Source organism: Callospermophilus lateralis, chromosome 7 (assembly GCF_048772815.1).
Source record: "Callospermophilus lateralis isolate mCalLat2 chromosome 7, mCalLat2.hap1, whole genome shotgun sequence".
NCBI classification, from domain to species: domain Eukaryota; kingdom Metazoa; phylum Chordata; class Mammalia; order Rodentia; family Sciuridae; genus Callospermophilus; species Callospermophilus lateralis.
The window spans coordinates 142862475-142882017 of record NC_135311.1 but is presented as its reverse complement, the minus strand read 5'-3'; the positions used below and the strand labels follow the sequence as shown (position 1 = coordinate 142882017).

At 61.8% G+C, this 19543-nt stretch overlaps 1 protein-coding gene across 3 annotated transcripts in view; it reads left to right on the top strand.

Moving 5' to 3' along the window:
• Prkcz (protein kinase C zeta) overlaps positions 1-17640 on the top strand; it is an 87626-nt gene extending 69986 nt beyond the window's left edge. The window contains exons 11-18 of one of the 3 annotated variants that reach the window (XM_077109988.1): positions 8559-8645; positions 9906-10041; positions 10233-10320; positions 11586-11705; positions 12195-12274; positions 12512-12601; positions 17123-17238; positions 17428-17640. In XM_077109988.1, coding sequence (XP_076966103.1) covers positions 8559-8645; positions 9906-10041; positions 10233-10320; positions 11586-11705; positions 12195-12274; positions 12512-12601; positions 17123-17238; positions 17428-17515 — 805 coding nt within the window. In that variant the 3' untranslated portion in view covers positions 17516-17640. The remainder of the gene's footprint in view (positions 1-8558; positions 8646-9905; positions 10042-10232; positions 10321-11585; positions 11706-12194; positions 12275-12511; positions 12602-17122; positions 17239-17427) is intronic. The other 2 variants (XM_077109990.1, XM_077109989.1) reach the window with 2 other exon arrangements.
• Positions 17641-19543: the final 1903 nt, after the last annotated feature.

Genomic DNA, 19543 nt, shown 5'->3' with positions numbered 1-19543 from the left:
CTCCTGCAGGAGCCTCTGGCTGATGGAGGGCTGTCAGTAAGCACCGAGGCCTTGCTCATGAGCTGTGCTGTCTGGGATTCTGCCTTTAGATGCTGAAGGCTCGTGGCCTCGGCATTGAGAGTGTGCTCTGTCTAGAATGCGGGCACCGCTGACGGGGACTCGGTGTCTGTTTGAAAACTTCTGTCGCGTGCCCAAGACCACCTCAGGGTACTGTGCTGTGATTTATTGCACCAAAAGTATAAGGGAGAATTGGCCAAAGGACAGGCCTCCAGGTTCTGGAGGAGGTGAGGCACAGCCTCCCCCAGGCTCCCGCAGTGAGCTGGGTGGCTCAGGGATTTACTAAGGGCCGGCCATGGAACCCTCTCCCAAGACATGCCCAAACCCCCAATGCCCAAAGAGACTCAGCATCGGGAGTCCTCGGGGTTCCCAGAGAGGCAGCAGTGTGAGAGAGAGAGAGGACCGCTTTACTGTACAGTGTTGGCCGTGAGACCACGGAGGCTGGGGAAGCTAATGGTGTGGTTTAAAGGCCTGAGAAGCAGGAGTCCCGATGGCAGGAAGACGCCCCGGCCCTGCGGGACACAGGTCCAGCCTTCCTCCACCTCTGCTCTGTGGGGTGTCACACCCACACTGGGAAGGGGGCCCCGCCCAGCTGCGCACTCAGAAGCTGATCTCCAGGGGCCTGTGACCAGCCACCTGGGTGTGGCATGGCCCAGTCAGCTGACCTAAAACCTCAGCTTGAGGCGTGGTGTGCAGCTGGGCCCAGTGAGCCGCCCTTCCTGTCAGGGAACACTCCACCTGTGTGCAGGGGACTGGCCACCCACCGAGGCCAGCCTCCACTGCAGGCCTCTCCCCTCACAGCGACTCAGCCCTTGGGTGTGGCCCAGCCCTATGCAGAGGCTCCCTCCGTCCCCCCCTCGCCTCTCAGGGCCCTGTCACCTGCTCGCAGAGCACTGGAGTGAGCTGAGCTCCCGTCCTGCTCGGGGAGCTGGCCCCCACCCCCTCTGTGAGGCTCCTGTCCCCCCACCGCCCCAGCTGGGAAATGGGCACTGGTCGCACCTCCTGAATCCACCTGAGTCTCCCTCCTGCCTGAACCCAGCCCCCCGAGAGGCGTCTCCCTGGGGCTCCCCACGCCTCCGCTCTGCGCCTGGCTCCACGCCCGCCCATGGAGGCACGCCACTCTGAACTGCCTCCCCTTTGCCAAAGCTCCTGGTACCTTTTCCCAGCAAGTAAAATCCTCGTTTCCTGTGTCGAGGCCCCGGTTCCTGGCCCTCCTGCCGGCCTTGCCTGCTGGAGCCCGCCTCCCCTCCCACTCCTTCCCAGAGCCCAGCCCCGTCAGTGGTCCCCTGCGAGCACCCCATGGTGCCATGGCCAGTGGCTCCCCATTACAGAACAGTCCCGACCCCTTCCCAGAGGGTGAGACTCCAGAGAAGAGCGTTGACTCCATTTGTTCCCTGCGTGGAGTGGTAGGGTACAGATCTAAAAGAGTCCACTGTTCCAGACTCGCTTCCACCAGGTGGCCCAAGGTGTGGCCTCTGCGCCCAGCCTCCAGAGACCTAGGTGTGAGTACTGCGTGTGCAGAACTGGAGCAGAGGAGAGCGTGTGCGGCCTCTCCTGTGACCACAGGGCTCCTGCACTGCCCTCCCAGTGGAGGGAGGCCTGGCAGGAGGGACTGATGTGCACACCCGACTTCTCACTGAATCTGTCACCAGCCGGGGTCCCCGGACACTGGTGGCCGGGTTTGTCTTTCCCCAGCTGTGTCCCTGTGCCTGCCTCGACCCCTAGGCTGTCTCCCCACAGGTGAGCTGCTCAGGAGCAGCCCGTGTCCTGTGCTCTTTCGTCCCCAGCTTTGGTCAATTCTGGCCCTTGGTACCCAGCAATGTGTCACATGAAACTTTTTAAACAGGGAAACTCGCACTTCTTGTCCAAGTGCAGCGTGATGGTGGTTGGTTTTACGTGACCCACTCGTAGTGAGGGAAGAAGTAGTGAGGCGCTACCTGTGTCAGGAGACCCCTGGGTGCGCAGAGCTGGCATGGGGACCTCCCTCGCAGGTCCACGGCAGCGTCCTAGGCCTCTTAGAGTCAGAGCACACCTCCGGGACCACAGACGACCCCTAGAAAGAGTGGGCAAAGAAGAGAGCCCGCACCAGGCCTGGCGGGGCAGGCCTGTAATCCCTGCGGCTCAGGAGGCTGAGGCAGGAGGATGGCGAGTTCAAACCCAGCCTCAGCAAAGTGAGGCACTAAGCAACTCAGTGAGAAAGGGCTGGGGGTGTGGGGATATAGCCCGGTTGGTAGAGTGCTTTCCTTCCTCACATGCACAAGGCCCTGGGTTTAATCCTCAGCACCAGGAACAACAAAAAAAGGGCTGGGATGGGTCTCAGTGGCCGAGTGCCCCCGAGTTCAATCCCCGGTACCAAAAAAAAGAGCCCAGGCTCACCCAGGTTCCCCCGGACCGTCTTAAGGGTTTCCTGGGCAGCCGTAGGAGCAAAGGCCCTGGTCCACGCTTGCTGGCTGTCTTTACCGGGTGCGGCCCTCCTGCCACCCCATCCTTTGGAGGGGCTCACAGCTGGGCCTGGTCCCAGCCGCTGCTGCCGAGGCCTCTCCCTGCTGTGAGGCTCCCGCCCTGCTGGCACCGTGGCCCACAGGAGCCCACAGGAGCCCACAGCTCCCACGGCCAGACAGCGGCTGGGAAAACGGCCCAGGGGAGGAGCCGAGCACCAGGACACTGCTGGACCGTGGTGAGACCCTCCTGATCCGGGGGCCGGCCTGGCCCGACACTGGCTGGGAGGAGCTTCTCGGCTGTGGCCAGCTGCTGTCCCAGCCGCTGAGCCTAATGGGGCACCTGAGGACTTACCTGGCTCCTTGGTTCCCCTGAGCCAGCACGGGTGACTCTGCCAGGCCTCTTGTGAGGGGCCGGGGAAGCCACGGTCCCCTCCCCAGCAGGATCCCATTTAACAGGAAGCTGACCAAGCAGAGCAGGTCACAGGCGCTCCCTGGCCGCTGACGGGGAACCTGGTAGATAGGGCACCGCCGTTTCCACGTGGTTTCCACGTGGGCTCACCCTCCGCAGAGGGGCCTCGGGATAGGAAGAAACGAGGATCACTATCTTTCCTCCCAGGTCCAGTGGCGCCGCTCTGCTCGACGTCCTCCTCGGACGTCCTCCGCGTCACTGAGCAGCCGTATGGAATGCCCAGATCTTTAACCAAGCACTGATTCTGCCACGCAGATGCCAACGTTGTGGCTTTTTTAATAGGAATGAGCGTCTATTCACAGGAAGACCGGACCCCGCATCTAGACGGTCCACCTTGTCCTAGTAGTAGCCAGAATTGTCACTGCCACAAAGTCTCCAAAACAGGGAAGCCCTCCGGTCAAGCTGCTCCGGGAAAGTGGTGACCTACAGACTGTACAGAGGTGATGTCTCTGCGCAGACCCCTCCCGCTCCACCCGGGCCAGACGGTCTGCACCCTGCCACTCCCTCGCACCGGGAGGAGGGGCAGGCCTCCAGCCCTCCAGCATGCCCTGTGAGGCCCTCGAACACTTCTGTCCTGGCCCAGGTGGCTTGGAGTGCGGCATGCCACCTGGGCAGCTGCAGTGGGGGTAGCCTGTCTGTGGAGCAGAGTAGCTTCCCTGGGCTCAGTCACAGGGAGCCTCAGGAGGGACAGCAGAGAGCAGGGGCTCTGGGGCAGCTGGTGACTCTAGTCACCCTGCAGAGGAGTGGCAGGAGCCGTGGCGTGTGAGGACCTTGGCTGGGTCTCCCGAGGACAGGCAGAGCAGATGGTGACTGGGCTGCGCAGGCATCGGGGCCACGTGCGGAGGCCTGGGGCTCTCGAGGCGTGGCCAGCTCTCTTGCAGCTGGCCAGCTCGGCCTGGGGGTGAGGAGCAAACAGGGGGAGCCCCTCCCCAGCAGGGTGCCTGTGGCCTGGCAGCCAGGGGAGCTGGACGAGGCAGGCCCAACAGCCCTCAGGCGGGCAGGGCTGGGAGAGCGCCCAGCCGGAGCAGAGGGAGGGGTCAGTGTGTGTGGGGGTGTGGTGGAAAGGAGCCGAGCTGCCAGGTCCAGCCCTCAGGCCACTGCCTTGGAGGGCTGAAGAGGAGGGACATGCTAGGGTCGGTGGGTCCAGGGTTCCCATGCAGCCTCTAGTAACGGGGAGCCAGCCCCTGCCCCACTGCCAGGACGGCCCAGGGCCTCCAGGAGCCTGGGGGGGCCGAGCCAGGTGCTTGGGCCACTGTGCCTGCAGTGAGGCAGAGGAGGGCGGCCTCTGCAGGACCAGCGTGGGGCAGCCCAGCCTCCCTGTGACCCACCTGCTGTGCCCTCTTTGTCTGGAATGCTTGCCGTGGTTAGATGCAGCTCAGTCCTTGAGTCCTGGACAGGCTCCAGCTGGTGGACGGGCTTTCCAAAGAGAGAAAGGTGGAGGTACTGGCCAGGTTCGCAGGAATTTAGGGGGTTATTTTTGTCAAACGTGGGTTGATCGTACAATCTTGGGAACACTGGGGACATGCTGGTGAGTCGTCCCGAAGCCCTGAGCAGCAGAGTCTGTCTAGGACCCCATGGCTATGGCCTCTGTCCACTGATGGGCAGAGGGAAGCTGTGTCCTGCTGCTAGGGCATGTCACCTGCTGTGGGGACCACACAGGGAGCTCCAGTGGAATAGGTCATCGCTGGCACCTAATCAGGAGGCGACAGGCAGCTCTTGGAACGAGATAGATCGGGGCGGGGACATGTTATTGCCACTGGACTCACGCTGTCCCAAGCCAGGTCCCTCGGCCGTGGCATGAGGATGCAGTGGGGTGTGGCCTCTGCCTCCACCAGACTCCCACGGCATCTGGGGTGCTGTGCTTCCTCCCGGGAGGCCTCCCTCCACGGAAGCTCCTGGGCTCTGTGTGGAAGTGACTCTGGGGACACTGAAGTGTCATCCCTCTTGGTTCTGATGTCTCTTGATGCTCCTCTCTGGCTGCTGTCATTGGCCAGCCCTGGTGGGCAGTGGACACTTGGGTGTTTGTGCCAGGACAGTGATCGGCCGCTGCAGGACAGAAGGGCCTGTTACCTCTCTGCACGCTGCAGGCCTGCGGTGCTGGTCCAGGGCAGGGTGGGGGTGTGGGGAGCTGTGGGCTCTGCCAGGCCTGAGGGGCTGCCCCTGCCCCGCTGCTGGAGAAAGAGTCTGTCTCCCCAGTTCCTGGACCCGCCCATCTGGTGTCTTTTCCACTAACAAAGGACCCAAAGAAACTTGAAGTTTCCGTGATGGGAGAAGGTTCTAGGAGGACTGGGAGGCAGTGTGGGGTGAGAAGAGGGCCGGTGCCTGGCAGAAGCAGACCTGTTGTTCAGGAAGTTTACTTTTTCCCTTCCCCTCCCTCTTCCCTTCCCTCTTGCCTTCCCTCTTCCTTGCTCAGGTGGACAGGGGACTGAACCCAGGGCACTCGACTGCCCAGCAGCACCCAGTCCTTTGGTGTACATTTGTTTTTAGTTCTGAGACAGAATCTCGCTAAGTTGCTGAGGCTGGTCTCACACCTGATCCTTGTGCCTCAGCCTCCAATCACTGGGTCAGAGGGGTGCACCGCCACGCCCAGCCCCTCCTCTGTGTGTGCTGCTGGGGGTCAGACCCGGGCCTCTCACTTGCTGGGCCAGCCACCCCTGCCGTCCTCTCTCAGGGTGCCCTGAGGCTGCTGGCCCAGGGTGTCCCCCTTGTGTCCAGCCCGTGGGGGCGCCCCCCGACTCCTCCTGTGGGAGCTCTCTCCTCCAGCAGGCAGCGTCTCCTGACCTGGGAAGTGGGGCCTGCGCCCTGTGACTTTCCCGGCGCACCCCTGCCCCAGCGCCTGCAGCTCTGAGTCCATCCTCAAGGACAGCTGAGGCTGCCTGCTCCCCTCCCACCTGCAAATGCCACCCTGGACCTGCCCCGGCAGCACCGCCTCCGTGTCTTTCCCTGGGTCGGGGGTTCTGGCCCGTCCCTGTTGCTGGTGGTTGTCACTGTCTTGTTGGTGTGACAGGGCATTGGTGCCCAGGCTGCCCCGAGGGCCGCGGCCTCCGGGCCTTGGACTCTCTGGGCTAACCCCTTCCTGTCTGCCGTCACTTGGCCACCCTGCAAGGCATTGCCGGGGGTGGGCTCTGGGCTCACCCAGGCTGTCTGGGGCAGGGCTCGTTGCCATGGTGATGTGGGCTGGGAACCCACTTCCCCTCTTGTCCCTGTTTGTGCCGTCTGTAAAATCGGGCGGGTGCAGAAGTCCACCTGGAGGTCTGGGAATGAATGAGTCAGAGTACAGAGGGGCTCGGAATGTCCCGACACGGCAAGGACGTGACAGCTGTGATCCTCATCGCCACCACTTAGGGGCAGGCAGACTCGGTGATGTGTAGGAGGTCGATGTCCTCATGCATCTCTCCACCACGGGGGGTGTGCAGAGAAACGCGTCACTGGGAGATCTCACCAGTGTGTGGGCACCATGAAGCAGCCCGGCGTGGTGGCCACACCTGTCATCCCAGCAGCTCGGGAGGGTAAGGCGGGAGGATTGCAAGTTCAAAGCCAGCCTCAGCATGTGTAGAGGCCCTAGCAACCTAGGAAGACCCCATCTCAAAAGTTTTTAAAAGCAGGGCTAGGGGTGTGGCTCAGTGGTAGAGCCTTGCCTCATATATGTGAGGCACTAGGTCCAGTTCTCAGCACCACATAGAAATAAACACATCAAATAAAGGTCCATCAACAACTAAAAATACATATAAATTTTAAAAAGAAATTTTAGAAAGCGCTGGGGAGGTGAGTCGTCATGTAGTGACGCGTGGCTGCTCCCCTTCGTGCCCTGGGCCTTCCTGCTGCAGCTGTAGGCAGATGTGCAGACACTGGGCTTGGCCGAGGGCAGCGGGCGCCTGGGCGGCACCCAGGGGAGGGAGCCCTGGAGGCGTCCTGCGCTGAAGGAGCCGAGGGCGTTTGGTGCCGTTCTCTGGACCATCCGGCGTGGTGTTGTGCAGGCGTGGTGGGATCCAGGGTGACTTCTGAGTGGGGGATTGCTCTGGGCCACCACAGGGGGCTCGAGCTCCCTCCAGGTGGGGTCGGGGTCCTGGGAGGTTCCTGGGCCCCAGGCAGGACCGTGCATGTGGCTCTGTGGCTGGGTCCGTCTGCGTCTTCTCATAGCAAGCAGCAGAGGACCAGCAGGCCCAGGGCAGTGAAGGCAGGCCGTGTCCCTAACGCATCCCGCAGAGGCAGGAAGGAAGGCCTGCCCAGCCCCACGCAGACTGCCCCGTCCCGGCTCCACCCGGCGGATCTCTGCGTGTACAGCTGTTGTTTCCAGTCTCCGTTGTCACGGGCCAGTTCTCCTGGAGCCCAGGGCAGGCGAAGGATGGGCACGGCTGCCATGAAGGGTATTCGCCTGTGCCCGCCCTGCAGGAAGAAGTGGACTTGCTGGTCCCTTCCCTGCTGTCCAGACCCCAGGCCAGGGGAGCAGCCAGTGCCCTGGGGCCAACAGCCTGGGCTCCAAGGCAGCCGAGGGCGCAGATCCACCCCGTGCCCCGGCAGGGCGTGTCTGAAAACCGGACTTGGGTCTGGTTCCCTGAAGTGGTCTCACCACGTGTGGGCGCGGTCTTACCAGTAAGAGGAAGCCCATCTCTGGCCAGGGGTTTGGAGACTGGAGGGACCTGTGCAGTCGAGATCCTGAACTCATGGTCACCTCAGTGGCCCCAGCCATCTGAGGCCTGAAGGCCAGGCTACAACCTAGAGTCCCACCCTTTCCTGTCTTTGCTGGTGGTTGGCAGGTCTGGTCAGCTGTGCCCGCCCCTTCCTGCCGCCCTCGTCCCTGGTCCAGACCACCCCGGCTGGCCCTCTGTGGCTCCTGGCCTGCCCTCCCAGGAATCCCTTCAGACGAGGCAGCAGACCATGGAGGTCCCCACGAGGTCCCTCACCCGGCTCGGCTCCAGGTGGTCCTGCGGCTCTGCCCCCCCTTCCCTGCGTCCTGTCCAGGCCTCTGTGCCTTGGCAGAGGTCATCTATTCACACGGTCCCCACCTAGCAGGCCTCGGGCCTCTACCCCTGGAGGGCAGATCAGGAGGATGCAGCTGCTAACCGGTCCCTCTTTCCTCGTCCAGGTCCTCTGCCTGGCGCCCTGGGCTGCGTCTGCCCCCGGGTTGATCTTAGATGTTGGGAGAGCCAGAGCCACACCCACCAGCCCAGGCACAGAGCTGGCCTCAGCCGCCTTCAGTCTGAGCTGTCCCTGCTGGTCCCAGGAGCCACCTGGGTCCCTGGTTTCCTCCTCTTTGGGCCACCTGGGAGGAGCTGGACATGAAAGGCTACAGGCCAGCAGCCAAAGGCAGCTCTGTCTGCTATCGAAGGTCAAGTTCCTGCAGGCACGGTGGCCGGCCCCTGCAGTCCCTGTGGCTCGGGGGCCTCACACCTTTGATCCTGGCCATCCTGGGCCCCTGGAGAGATTGCGTCTCAAAATAAAGTCACAGGACTGGGATGCAGCTTGGTGGCAGGGCATCCCCAGTTCCAAACACCAGTGGCCACTCCCGGGCAGCTCTCAGCTGCTCTGCCCGAGGTGAGGCCACAGGTGCTGCTGAGGGACATGAGCCCGGCCCCTTGTCTCCTGCGCAGGTTGTTCCTGGTCATAGAGTACGTCAACGGTGGGGACCTCATGTTCCACATGCAGAGACAGAGGAAGCTCCCGGAGGAACACGCCAGGTGGGTCCCAGGCCGGGCGGGGCGGGGCGGAGGGCGGGGCGGGGCAGGGCGGAGGGGCGGGGCCGGAGAGACGGGGCGGGGCGGGGCGGGGCACGGAGAGACGGGGCAGCATGAGGACCTCCTCAGGAGTCGGCAGGAGCTGGGAGGAAGGGCAGAGTGGCCGCTGCCTTCTCTGAGCAGCTGTCCTCAGGGGTCTGAGGACACTGTGTGGGGCAACCCTCCTCCGGGAGCCAGGTCTTGGGGGTGGCCCTGATGTCACAAGGCCCTGCCTGGGAGCAGTGGGCTCCAGCGTCAGACTGCCCAGTGGCAGAGCGTGCCAGGAAGAGCGGCCTCCGCTTCCTTTGAAAAGGACTGAGGGCCACCTGCCCCTTCTCGTGGCACGGGTGTCTGCCCACAAGCCTCTGCCAGCCTCGGGCAGCGCGGCCCCCAGCAGCCTCCCCACCAGCTCTCCTCCTCCGTACCCCACCTGCCCTGCAGCTCTGAGTCCCCAGGACCCTCTGGGGACGGAGCCTGTGCGGCGTGTGCACACGGCCCGCTTCCCAGCGTGAGCGTGGTGGCATTGTGTGTGGCCGTCCTGCCACCACCTCCCAGGCCACAGCCCCGTCCCCTGAGTCAGTGGCACCCGCCTCCACCCTGAGTCCCTTCGGTGGCCCCTGAGAGGAGCGCCCCGTGGTGCGCTGGTCTCTGTCCCCACGTGGCTCAGCCTGGTGTCTTCATCCTGCTCTGTGCCCCGCGGTCGGGATGTCCTTCTAAAGGCCAAGCGGTGGACACACTTGGCCTCCTCCTCCCATTCACGGGTCCTGGACTCGGGTCACCCCCGCGCTTCAGTTACTGGGAATAAAGCCGCTTTGCACTGGCGGGCAGCTGAGGCCCTGCTCTGACTCTGGGCCTCCACCCCGAGGGGGACTGCCCGGTCACCTGGAGTTCTGTCTTCATGCTCCAGGGCCGTCCCTCCTGCTGTGCGCAGTGGCTGCACCGCAGAGGGCATGGGGTCAGTTTCCCCACACTCACCGCGGGCGTTTTCTGGCCGTTTTGTGCTGTCGTTGTGGCCACCCAGTGGTCAAGGGGCCTGTGTGTGCCTTGGACTTGCATTCCCCTCACGTCCAGTGGTGCTGGGTGCCTTCTGGGTCTGGGGGGCCACTCATTGGCTCGTCACACAGAAGACGCAGCCAGTGGCCAGGAGCTGGGTCAGGCAGTGCGGCCTCCGGCTGGACCTCTGCACGGGCCGCCCTCCGCTGCTGACAGCAGGTGCCCCACCAGGTTCTACGCTGCTGAGATCTGCATTGCTCTCAACTTCTTGCATGAGAGAGGGATCATCTACCGGGACCTGAAGCTGGACAATGTGCTTCTGGACGCTGATGGACACATCAAGCTGACAGACTACGGCATGTGCAAGGTGAGCAGCTGCCCTTCCCTGGCACCAGGTCCCCTACCCTCCTGTGGTCCAGGGGGACAGCACCTCAGCCTGCCCTGCCCTTGGTACCCCAAGAAATGCCCACCACCTGGATACAGCTTGATGGTGGGGCTCCAAGGTGCCCTTCCACCTGTAGTCCATGTACAGTCCCCTCCTTGAATCTGTCCCCACAGGAAGGCCTGGGCCCTGGGGACACCACCAGCACTTTCTGCGGAACCCCAAATTACATCGCCCCGGAAATCCTGCGGGGAGAGGAGTACGGTGAGTGGGTGCCACACAGGAGCAGACGTGGCCACGCCTCTGCCCTCAAGCAGAGAGGGAGGCGGGGCAGCGGGCCAGCCCCCAGAGTCCAGGGCAAGGCCTGCCTGGCCACCAGGGAGAGGCTCGATTGGCCATCTCGCACCCCGCGGGTCCCGGCAAGGTGGTCACCTGCCTGGCCTGCCAGCCCTTGCAGACCTCCTGGTGTCCAGAGCCGGTCCTTGAGGGTCCTGCAAGGACTTTCGGAGAGGATGAGGAAGCAAGGACAGGCAGGGGTCAGGGCAGGTGCCCTGCATCGGTGGGCACCAGCTCAGGTGCAGGGGAAGAGGTGTCCCCGGGAAGGCAGACGCGCCTTCTGCTCCCGTCCTGCTCTGGGTGGGAGGCGGCAGCGGGACGTCATATGCACCCACGTTCACCTGTGTGTGGAGGGTGTGCTGCGTGTGCACACCAGTTTACATACCTGTGCCAGGAGACCAGGTGGAGCCGGCAGGCCAGCCAGGCCTTGCCCTCGGAGTACCTGGGCCCCAGGAGCTGCTTTGGTTGAAGGTGCTCAGTGGCCAGAGCAGGAAGACCAGGCAGTGGACTAAAACACAGTCCCGAGCGGGCAGGGCCTTGACTTAGTTAGGGCAGGTGGCCAGCTGGACTGTGGCGGCAGCTGCTGTCCTTAGGCAGAATCCGAGGCTCCCCATGCGCTAAGACAGTACCCGACAGACCACCTGAACGTCAGGAGGCCGGAGAGTGGATGTAGCAGGGGTCACGGGAGCATTGTGCTGTCTTGGGGGCTTTCCAGACTCGGTTAAACAAAAGCAGAAACAAGAAATAGACTGGCCAGGCATGGTGGCCACGCCTGTGATCCCAGCGATCTGGGAGGCTGATGCAGGAGGATCGTAAGTTCCAAGCCAGTCTGGGCAGCCCAGTGAGATCCTGTCTCAAAATCAAACGTTAGAAGGTCGGGTCGCGCTCGGTGGTGAGACCCCTCCTTGGTTCAGCCCCCAGAAAAGGGAGGACGACTAGGTGGGCAGCGTATCAAGGACGCCCGAGCAGAACTGAAGGCCCAGGTGGCCACCAGGGAGCCACAGTGTGGGCCGAGGGTGACAGCTCAACTTGCAAACAGTCCTGCAGCTCCGAGGGAGACAGGCCCAGGACAGTGGGTGGCGGGAGCCGCCGAGGAGGATGCGGGCTCCCTCGGTCGAGGCTGCGCCAGCTTGGAAGCGTCCCCATTTGTGTTGGCTGAGCCTGTCAAGCAAACCAAAGACGGCTCTTCCCAGGGTTCAGCGTGGACTGGTGGGCGCTGGGCGTCCTCATGTTCGAGATGATGGCCGGGCGCTCCCCCTTCGACATCATCACCGACAACCCTGACATGAACACAGAGGACTACCTTTTCCAAGGTGCGTGGGCCAGGGTGCTCCCGGGCTTCCTGCTGGCCACCCTCCCGTGGCTCGCAGGCTCCGAGTCAGGGAACGGCCATGTGGTGGTGATGCGCTTCACGTCACCATGGGTGACCTGAAGAGAGAGCCCTGACTTAGCCCAAACCCCCTTCCGCCCAGGCCAGGCGCAGCTGGAGGCCTGGACAGTGCCCCGGCCCTTGTCTCCTGGAAGCCCTGACACCTGCCCTGGTCAAGGCCACTGTCCTGGGAATGCAGGTCCAGGGGCCAGGCTGTCCCTCGGCGCCCTCTGCTGGCCAGTGTGCTGAGGCTGCCCTGCGCCTGAGACAGGGCTGAGTGTGGGGAGCAGTTGGTCTGCAGCCTGTGGAGCCCTCCTGCAGGGTAGGACGGGGCCTGGCAGGGCACCCAGAGGCCCTGTTCAGAAGTGGGCTTAGGCCGCAAGTGCTGGGCAGAGCCGGCTCAGTGAGGCCCTTCCCTGCTCCCTCCTGGCAGTTATCCTGGAGAAGCCGATCCGCATCCCCCGGTTCCTCTCCGTCAAAGCCTCCCACGTCTTGAAAGGGTTCCTGAACAAGGTACACGCCTGCCCGCGCCTGGCCCGGGGCCTCCGTGGAGGGCTCTGGGTCCTGGGTGTGGGAGCCCTGCCCTCACTGGGCCTTCATCTTAACAGAACAGAGTGGGCATCCTGCCCAGGAGGAGGGGAGAGCAGCCCAGCCCGTCTGCAGAAGAGTTCCATGGGGGGTGGCGGGGTTTCCTCTTGAGCATGGCCTGTCTTGGGAGGCTGACTGGCCCTTGTTTGAACCTGACCCCAGGACCCCAAGGAGAGGCTCGGCTGCCGGCCACAGACTGGCTTTTCGGACATCAAGTCCCACGCCTTCTTCCGCAGCATCGACTGGGACCTGGTAAGGCCTCGGGGAGCTGTGCATCCCAGGCGCGAGCAGGCCTCCAGGCAGGCCGTGTGGGAGGGCCACGCACCTCGGATTCCTTAGTGGGGCCCCACTGCATGGAGCCAGGGCTGCCAGGATGGGAATGAAGGGCATGGGCCCCAGGAGTGAGGGGGTCACAAAGAGAACTCGGCCAGCGAGCTCATGAGTGGCACTTCCTGGCCATCTCTGGGCAATTTCTTTGGTGTCCTAGTCAGTTTCCAAAAGCTGCCTGGTCTCAGTCTGCCCTCACTAGTCACTAGACAGGTGGTGGCAGCACACTCAAGGGTGGGTTTGGTGGGTTCCTGGGACTGGAGAGAAGCCGCCGCAGTGTGTCTCCGTGATGCGAACAGCCCGTGAAGGGAGGCAGCGGGGCAGAGCTCAGGGCCAGCGTCTGCTTCCCAGCCCCGCCTGGTCTTTGTGCCACAGCAGCGACGTCCACTCTGGCCCTGTGGTCAGAGCGGGCTCCCTTCCGCACAGCCAGTCAGAGGGCTGTCCTGCACACCTGGGGACCCTGGGAAGGGGGCGGGTCAGGTGGCCAGGCAGGCCCTGGCCCCTCCTGGAGCCCAGCAGCTGTGCATGGCAGAGCCAGAGCCCGTGCCCTTCCTCTCTGGGGGCAGAGACTTCAAGAGAGAACTTTGCTGTTTTCTGTTTGATTTTACTGCTCTGCAGTCCCAGGTGACCCCGCCCCTGACCCACACTGACACTCAGCTGTCCACTGCCAACCTGGCCGCGCCCGGGGCAGGTGCTCAGTGGGAAATGCGTCCCTCCTGGACCCCTCCTGCCCCCACCCAGCTCAGCTCCATCTCCAGGAGTAGGGGGCTCATCCTGACAGTCTGTTCTTTCACAAACCAGGCATCACCCAAATCCAGGGCCAGCCCTGCAGGCCAGAGGGACACCTGCTCCTTAGAAGCCCGAGGGCCTGAGGTGGCTGTCCCCTGCAGGTCATGGCTGTCACCACATCAGCCGCCAGTCAGCCTTTTCGTCCCTGTGGAGGTGCATCTTGACATGCATTCACACGGACACATGCCCAGTCACGCCAGGGGCTCAGGGCAAGGAGGACCCACCCGGCCCTCTGCCCACATCCCCCTCCCCACCCCACATCATGGACCCAGCCTAGCTTCTGTCCAGGGACCTCCCGCCTGCCCCCGTCCTTCCTCCTGAGCCTCTCAGGGCCCCACGCGTCCCCCAGCGTATAGGGCGTGCTCCTGCCACAGGGCCTGTCAGGCAGGGCGCGGCCTGCATGGCTATTCCCAGGCTGATCTCCCTGGCCCTTGGCCCTCAGCGGCAAAGCACAGCCTGGCCTACTGTGTCCTTCCTGCCCCGATGGTTGTTGGCCTTGGGGGCTCCAAGGCAGAATTTGCTGCGTCCACTGCTCTGTCCTTGTGGCCTAGGATGATGGCTCACACCAGCCTATGTTCAACAAATATCGCTTGAGAGGGGCCAGGGTGGCCAAGAGAGAAGGATGTAATGGTGGCTCAAAGGGAGAGCGAGGCAGCCTCGCCCTCCACAGAGAGAGGCCAGGGCAGGGCCAGCACCCGGCTCCAGTTCCGACTCCTGTTGTGGATCTCAGTCCCTTTCAAGCATCAGACCTAAGATGGAGAAGACAATTCAAGAAATGCCCCCTCTTACCCTTCCTTATCATGAAACACTGAAACATACTGACAGAGAAGCGGGCCATCCTGGGGGAGGGAGAGTCCTGTCCCCACAGCTGGGCCTGGGATGCACATCTGCAGGAGCCTGTCCTCCTCTGCCCCTCCCTGCAGGAGGCCCTTCTCAGACGGCCACCCCCCCACACACCCATCCAGCCTCACGATAAAGACCTTTCTCTGGCATCCCGATTCCCTTCCGACTTGGGCTCCCGGGCAGGGAGGGGGGCCAGCCAAGGTGGGTGGGTGGGCTTGTTTGCTTGCAGTGTGACTGATGCTCTGCCACCTGGCCAGGATCAGCCACCCCCCGCCTGGTGCAGGAGAGCCTCTGACTAGCTCTGCTCTTCCACGGGAGACAGTGGTGACAGCTGGTCCAGAGTGGCCAGGTCGTCTGCCATGTGGCCCAAGCTGCTCTGGGAGTAGCTGGGGGGTCCAGTGCCTCAAAGGCCAGCTTTGAGTCTGTCTCCTCTCAATCCCCGACCCCTACACACCTGGCAAGGAAGGGCGCTGACCCAGCGTGGCAGACCTCCTGGACTTGTCAGGTGGCAACTCCATTTAGGAGAGATGGGGCCTCTCACAGCCGGAGCTCAGTGTTTAGGGACAAGCCTGGCCCTGTACAGGAGAGCAGCACCCACAGTGTGAGTGGATGAGCTGGGGGGAGTGAGAAGGGAGTGAGTGGGCGAGTGGGTGGATGGGTGAGAGAATGACTAAGTGGACGAGTTGGTGGACGGCGAGTGAATGAATAAACGGGTAAGTGAATTAATAAAAATGGGTGAGGGAGGGAATGAACAGGGGAGTGAATTAATGAATGGGTGAGGGAGGAATGAACAGGTGAGGGAATTAATGAATGGGTGAGTGAGAGAATGAACGGGTGAGTGAATTAATGAATGGGTGAGTGAGAGAATGAACGGGTGAGTGAATTAATAAATGGGTGAGGGAGGAATGAACAGGTGAGGGAATTAATGAATGGGTGAGTGAGGGAATGAACAGGTGAGGGAGGAATGAACGGGTGAGGGAATTAATGAATGGGTGAGTGAGGGAATGAACGGGTGAGTGAATTAATGAATGGGTGAGGGAGGAATGAACAGGGGAGTGAATTAATGAATGGGTGAGGGAGGGAATGAACGGATGAGGGAATTAATGAATGGGTGAGTGAGGGAATGAACAGGTGAGGGAATTAATGAATGGGTGAGTGAGGGAATGAACAGGGGAGTGAATTAATGAATGGGTGAGTGAGGGAATGAACGGGTGAGTGAATTAATGAATGGGTGAGGGAGGAATGAACAGGTGAGGGAATTAATGAATGGGTGAGGGAGGAATGAACAGGTGAGGGAATTAATGAATGGGTGAGGGAGGAATGAACAGGTGAGGGAGGGAATTAATGAATGGGTGAGGGAGGAATGAACAGGGGAGTGAATTAATGAATGGGTGAGGGAGGAATGAACAGGTGAGGGAATTAATGAATGGGTGAGGGAGGGAATGAACGGGGGAGTGAATTAATGAATGGGTGAGGGAGGAATGAACAGGTGAGGGAATTAATGAATGGGTGAGGGAGGGAATGAACAGGTGAGGGAATTAATGAATGGGTGAGGGAGGGAATGAACAGGTGAGGGAATTAATGAATGGGTGAGGGAGGAATGAACAGGTGAGGGAATTAATGAATGGGTGAGGGAGGAATGAACAGGTGAGGGAATTAATGAATGGGTGAGGGAGGGAATTAATGAATGGGTGAGGGAATTAATGAATGGGTGAGGGAATTAATGAATGGGTGAGGGAGGAATGAACGGGGGAGTGAATTAGGGAGTGAATGGGGAGAGAGGGAGGGCGGGCGGGAAGGCCGAGTCTGGGGAAGAGGAGTCCGGGAGGGGATGTCCCCGTGGCTGAGGCAGAAGCCTGGCTAGCAGTGTGTGAATACAGTGGACGTCAAGGCTCCAGGCCTGGTGTCTGCAGTTCTCTGCCTCCTCCGCAGCATGCGGGGCAAGCCCGTCCCACGTCCTCTTGATGGCAGCACCGGTCACCCAGGGACGGCCCCTGCCCCACCTGGCCACACTGTGGACCAAGTCCTGCAGGGCTGGGGCTCCCCCACACCTCAGCTAGCAGAGCCTGATGGACTGTGGCCAGGGGTGGGTGCTATGCCTGGGGACCAGGGGCCTGCTGCCTGGTGCGCACTCCCTGCTCAGCAGAGTCACTGTGGGCCAGAGCACAGGCAGGGCCCTGCCGGGTGTCCAGCACCTGTGCTCCTAAGACAGAACAGAAGAAAACCTCAGCCCCCGACTTCAGCCCCGGTTCCCCAGTTCGGCAGCAGTGGCTCTCAGGCAAGGCTGGCCAGCGTGGAGGTCTCTGCCTGGGGTGGGGCGCCTCACCACCCGGGACTGGCCTGCCTAGCCCAGGCCTCCAGTGTTTTTGAGTTGAATTTCTCTGCTGTTGGATATTTTCTCCTAGGTGAGTTAGTGAATGGGTGAGAGAAGGTTTTTTTGTGTTTTTTTGTTGTTGTTTTTGAGTACCAGGGATTAAACTCGGGTGCTTGACCACTGAGCCAGATTCCATCCCCGTTTTGAATTTTCTTATAGTCAGGGTCTCACTGAGTCGCTCAGCGCCTCACTTTTGCTGAGGCTGGCTGTGACTCGAGATCCTCTTGCCTCGGCCTCCCAAGCTGCTGGGGTCACAGGCGTGTGACACTGCGCCCAGCTGTAGGTTCTGTTTTAAGAAGAAGGGCTGTTCGGCATCCAACTACAAGGCATACCGAAAAGCAGAGTCTCTCCTATTTCATTCTGTGGTTTGAGCGAGTGCCGAGGACTAACCTGGGGGTGGAGACGGCACTATCTGAGGCTCCTCGCCTGGTCTTCCCCAGCTAGAGAAGAAGCAGGCCCTGCCTCCCTTCCAGCCGCAAATCACTGATGACTACGGCCTGGACAATTTCGACACGCAGTTCACCAGCGAGCCCGTGCAGCTGACCCCAGATGATGAGTGAGTGCTGGGGCAGCCCAGGGTCGGGACACCCTCCTGAGCTGCCGAGCTGAGGTGCCGGACACCAGCTGCTTCCAGTTCGGCTCCCTCCCGGCCTCCCTTTCTACCATGGGTCTGGCAAGGGGGTCTCAGCAGAGCCCAAGGGAGCAGGCACGCGGCCCCCCACCCACCCCTTCTCTGTGCTTCCAGGGACGTCATAAAGAGGATCGACCAGTCTGAGTTTGAAGGCTTCGAGTACATCAACCCGCTTCTGCTCTCCACCGAGGAGTCCGTGTGAGGCCTCGTGCGTCTCTGCCGTGGACATACCTGTGAATGACCCCGTGACCTCATCCTTCACCACAGCATATGCATGCCAGGCTGGGCACGAGGCTCTGGGCAGCCAGGGAGGGACGCTGGCCCGAGACTGTGGAGGGACACATCCCTCAGGCAGGCGCCTCTGGGCAGAGCAGCCCCTGGCATCTGGGCCTGGAGAGGCCGGCTTCGTGCTGGGGAATGGCTTCTCGGACCTGCGTGGTGGACCACCGCGGCGTACCCAGGCGGAGACTCGCCATCTCGAAGGTGCACCTTTTCCACAGAAGCAGAACTCGAGGCACTAACGTGCTCCTGCAGGAGAGTTAGTGTTGTGTCCTGAGGAATAAAATGTCCCGATGGTGTCCAGCGTCCCTCTGATGCCTTTTTTCCGAGTGGCACCTGCAGATGCAGCCCAGATGTGAGGAGGAGCCGAGCTTGGGAGCAGTCGGGATGTGGGTGGGGACGGGGTCCAAGTGCCTGCAGGGGTACACTGCACAAGGAACCTTTGCCGATCCGGAACGTTTTCTAGATCCCGGTAAGTTCCTGATGTGACATTTACAAGTATTCCCCCACCACGCGCATGACCAGCCGCGGCAGTGGGCTGGTCCTGATGCCCTGGCCAGAGCGGCAGAGCTGACCTGCCCGCTCCATGGACCCGGTGGGGAAATTGGGGTCCCAGAGATGCTGAGACGTCGCTCACCAAAGCACCAGTAGACCAAAAAAAGGAAAAATAAAATCTGAAAACAAAATCTGCACAAAATGTGTCTGAAGACGCTGACCAGTGCCTCCGGGATTCTTGTGTTCTGTGTCAGAGTTTTTGGAAAATTATCAGTCACATGATACTCTCAGAGATTTAAAAAGCAGTGTGAGAGACACTGGCCTTACGGTCAGCAGCCAGCCCCGAGAGCCAGCGCTGGTTCCAGGAGGGCAGTGCCGCATGGTCAGGTCAGGGCTGCGTCCCAGGTTTCTAGAAAGAGGAGAGCCAAGTCCTCAGCCCCTCGGTGGGCCAGCCACCTCTTCAGCCCCCCAGCCCCTGGGCAGTGTGTGGGAGGCCTGTGCTGCAGTGGCCGGGTGGCTCTGGTCCCCAAGAGCTATCCTAGCGTGCCTTGGGGACATCGCCATACGCCCTCTGGCTCCCCACAAGGCAGTGTGGAGGCCAGTCTCACCCCGGGGGCCTCCCAAGGAGGTCATGTTAGAAACAATCACAAGTGCAAGGTGCAGGGCCCACTGCCCTGCTGCGCAGAGACCTGGGTAGACCAGTCTCCCTGACACACTCAGGTTCCTGAGGCCACTGCAGCAGCTGGCACTGGGCATGTCACAAATTCACACTGGGTCCAGGTGCTGGACAGGCATGTGGAGTGCTTCCGGTTCCCAGGCTGCCCTGGTGCGTTAGGTGACCCCACCCCAGCTGGGGCTCCCAGGTGGCCCTGCAGCACTCCCAGCCTCAGCCAGTGAGACCCCCTCCAGGGACAGAGGCCCAGGCCACCTGTGGGGCCCAGGAGAGCTCCCGCCCCCGAGCCCTGGTCTGAGGGCCATGCAGCCCACCTGTCCGGGGGCAGCCACCTCTGGGAGCCCCTGGCCCCTGGCTTGCCCAGTTCAGGGTGTTCACTCCGACGCTGCCACGCTGCCAAATGTGCCAGGCGCCAGCGCAGCTGCTTGCAGACAGGTGTCGGTGAGACTGAGCTCACGGGAGAGGGCGTTTTTATATGTAGGAATTTGTTTTATAAATTAAAGAAAGTGAGGGATGTAGCGAAGCTTGGCTTCGAACAGTCCAGACACAAGAGCACAGCTTTTGGAAATTGTTCATGACATCTGGTGCCTTGGTGATCGTGAGCGTCCCACACGCCTGGGCCACAGACGCTGTCCTTGCCCGCACGGCCACGGCGTCCTGTTCCTGTGCATCTATTAAAGACTGAACGAAGCGCTCGTCTCGTGGTCGCTGTGTGCAGGCCCCTCTGGGAAGCGGGTGGGGCCGTCTCCACAGGCGGACTGTCTCCTAGAGCAGTTCTGGTTC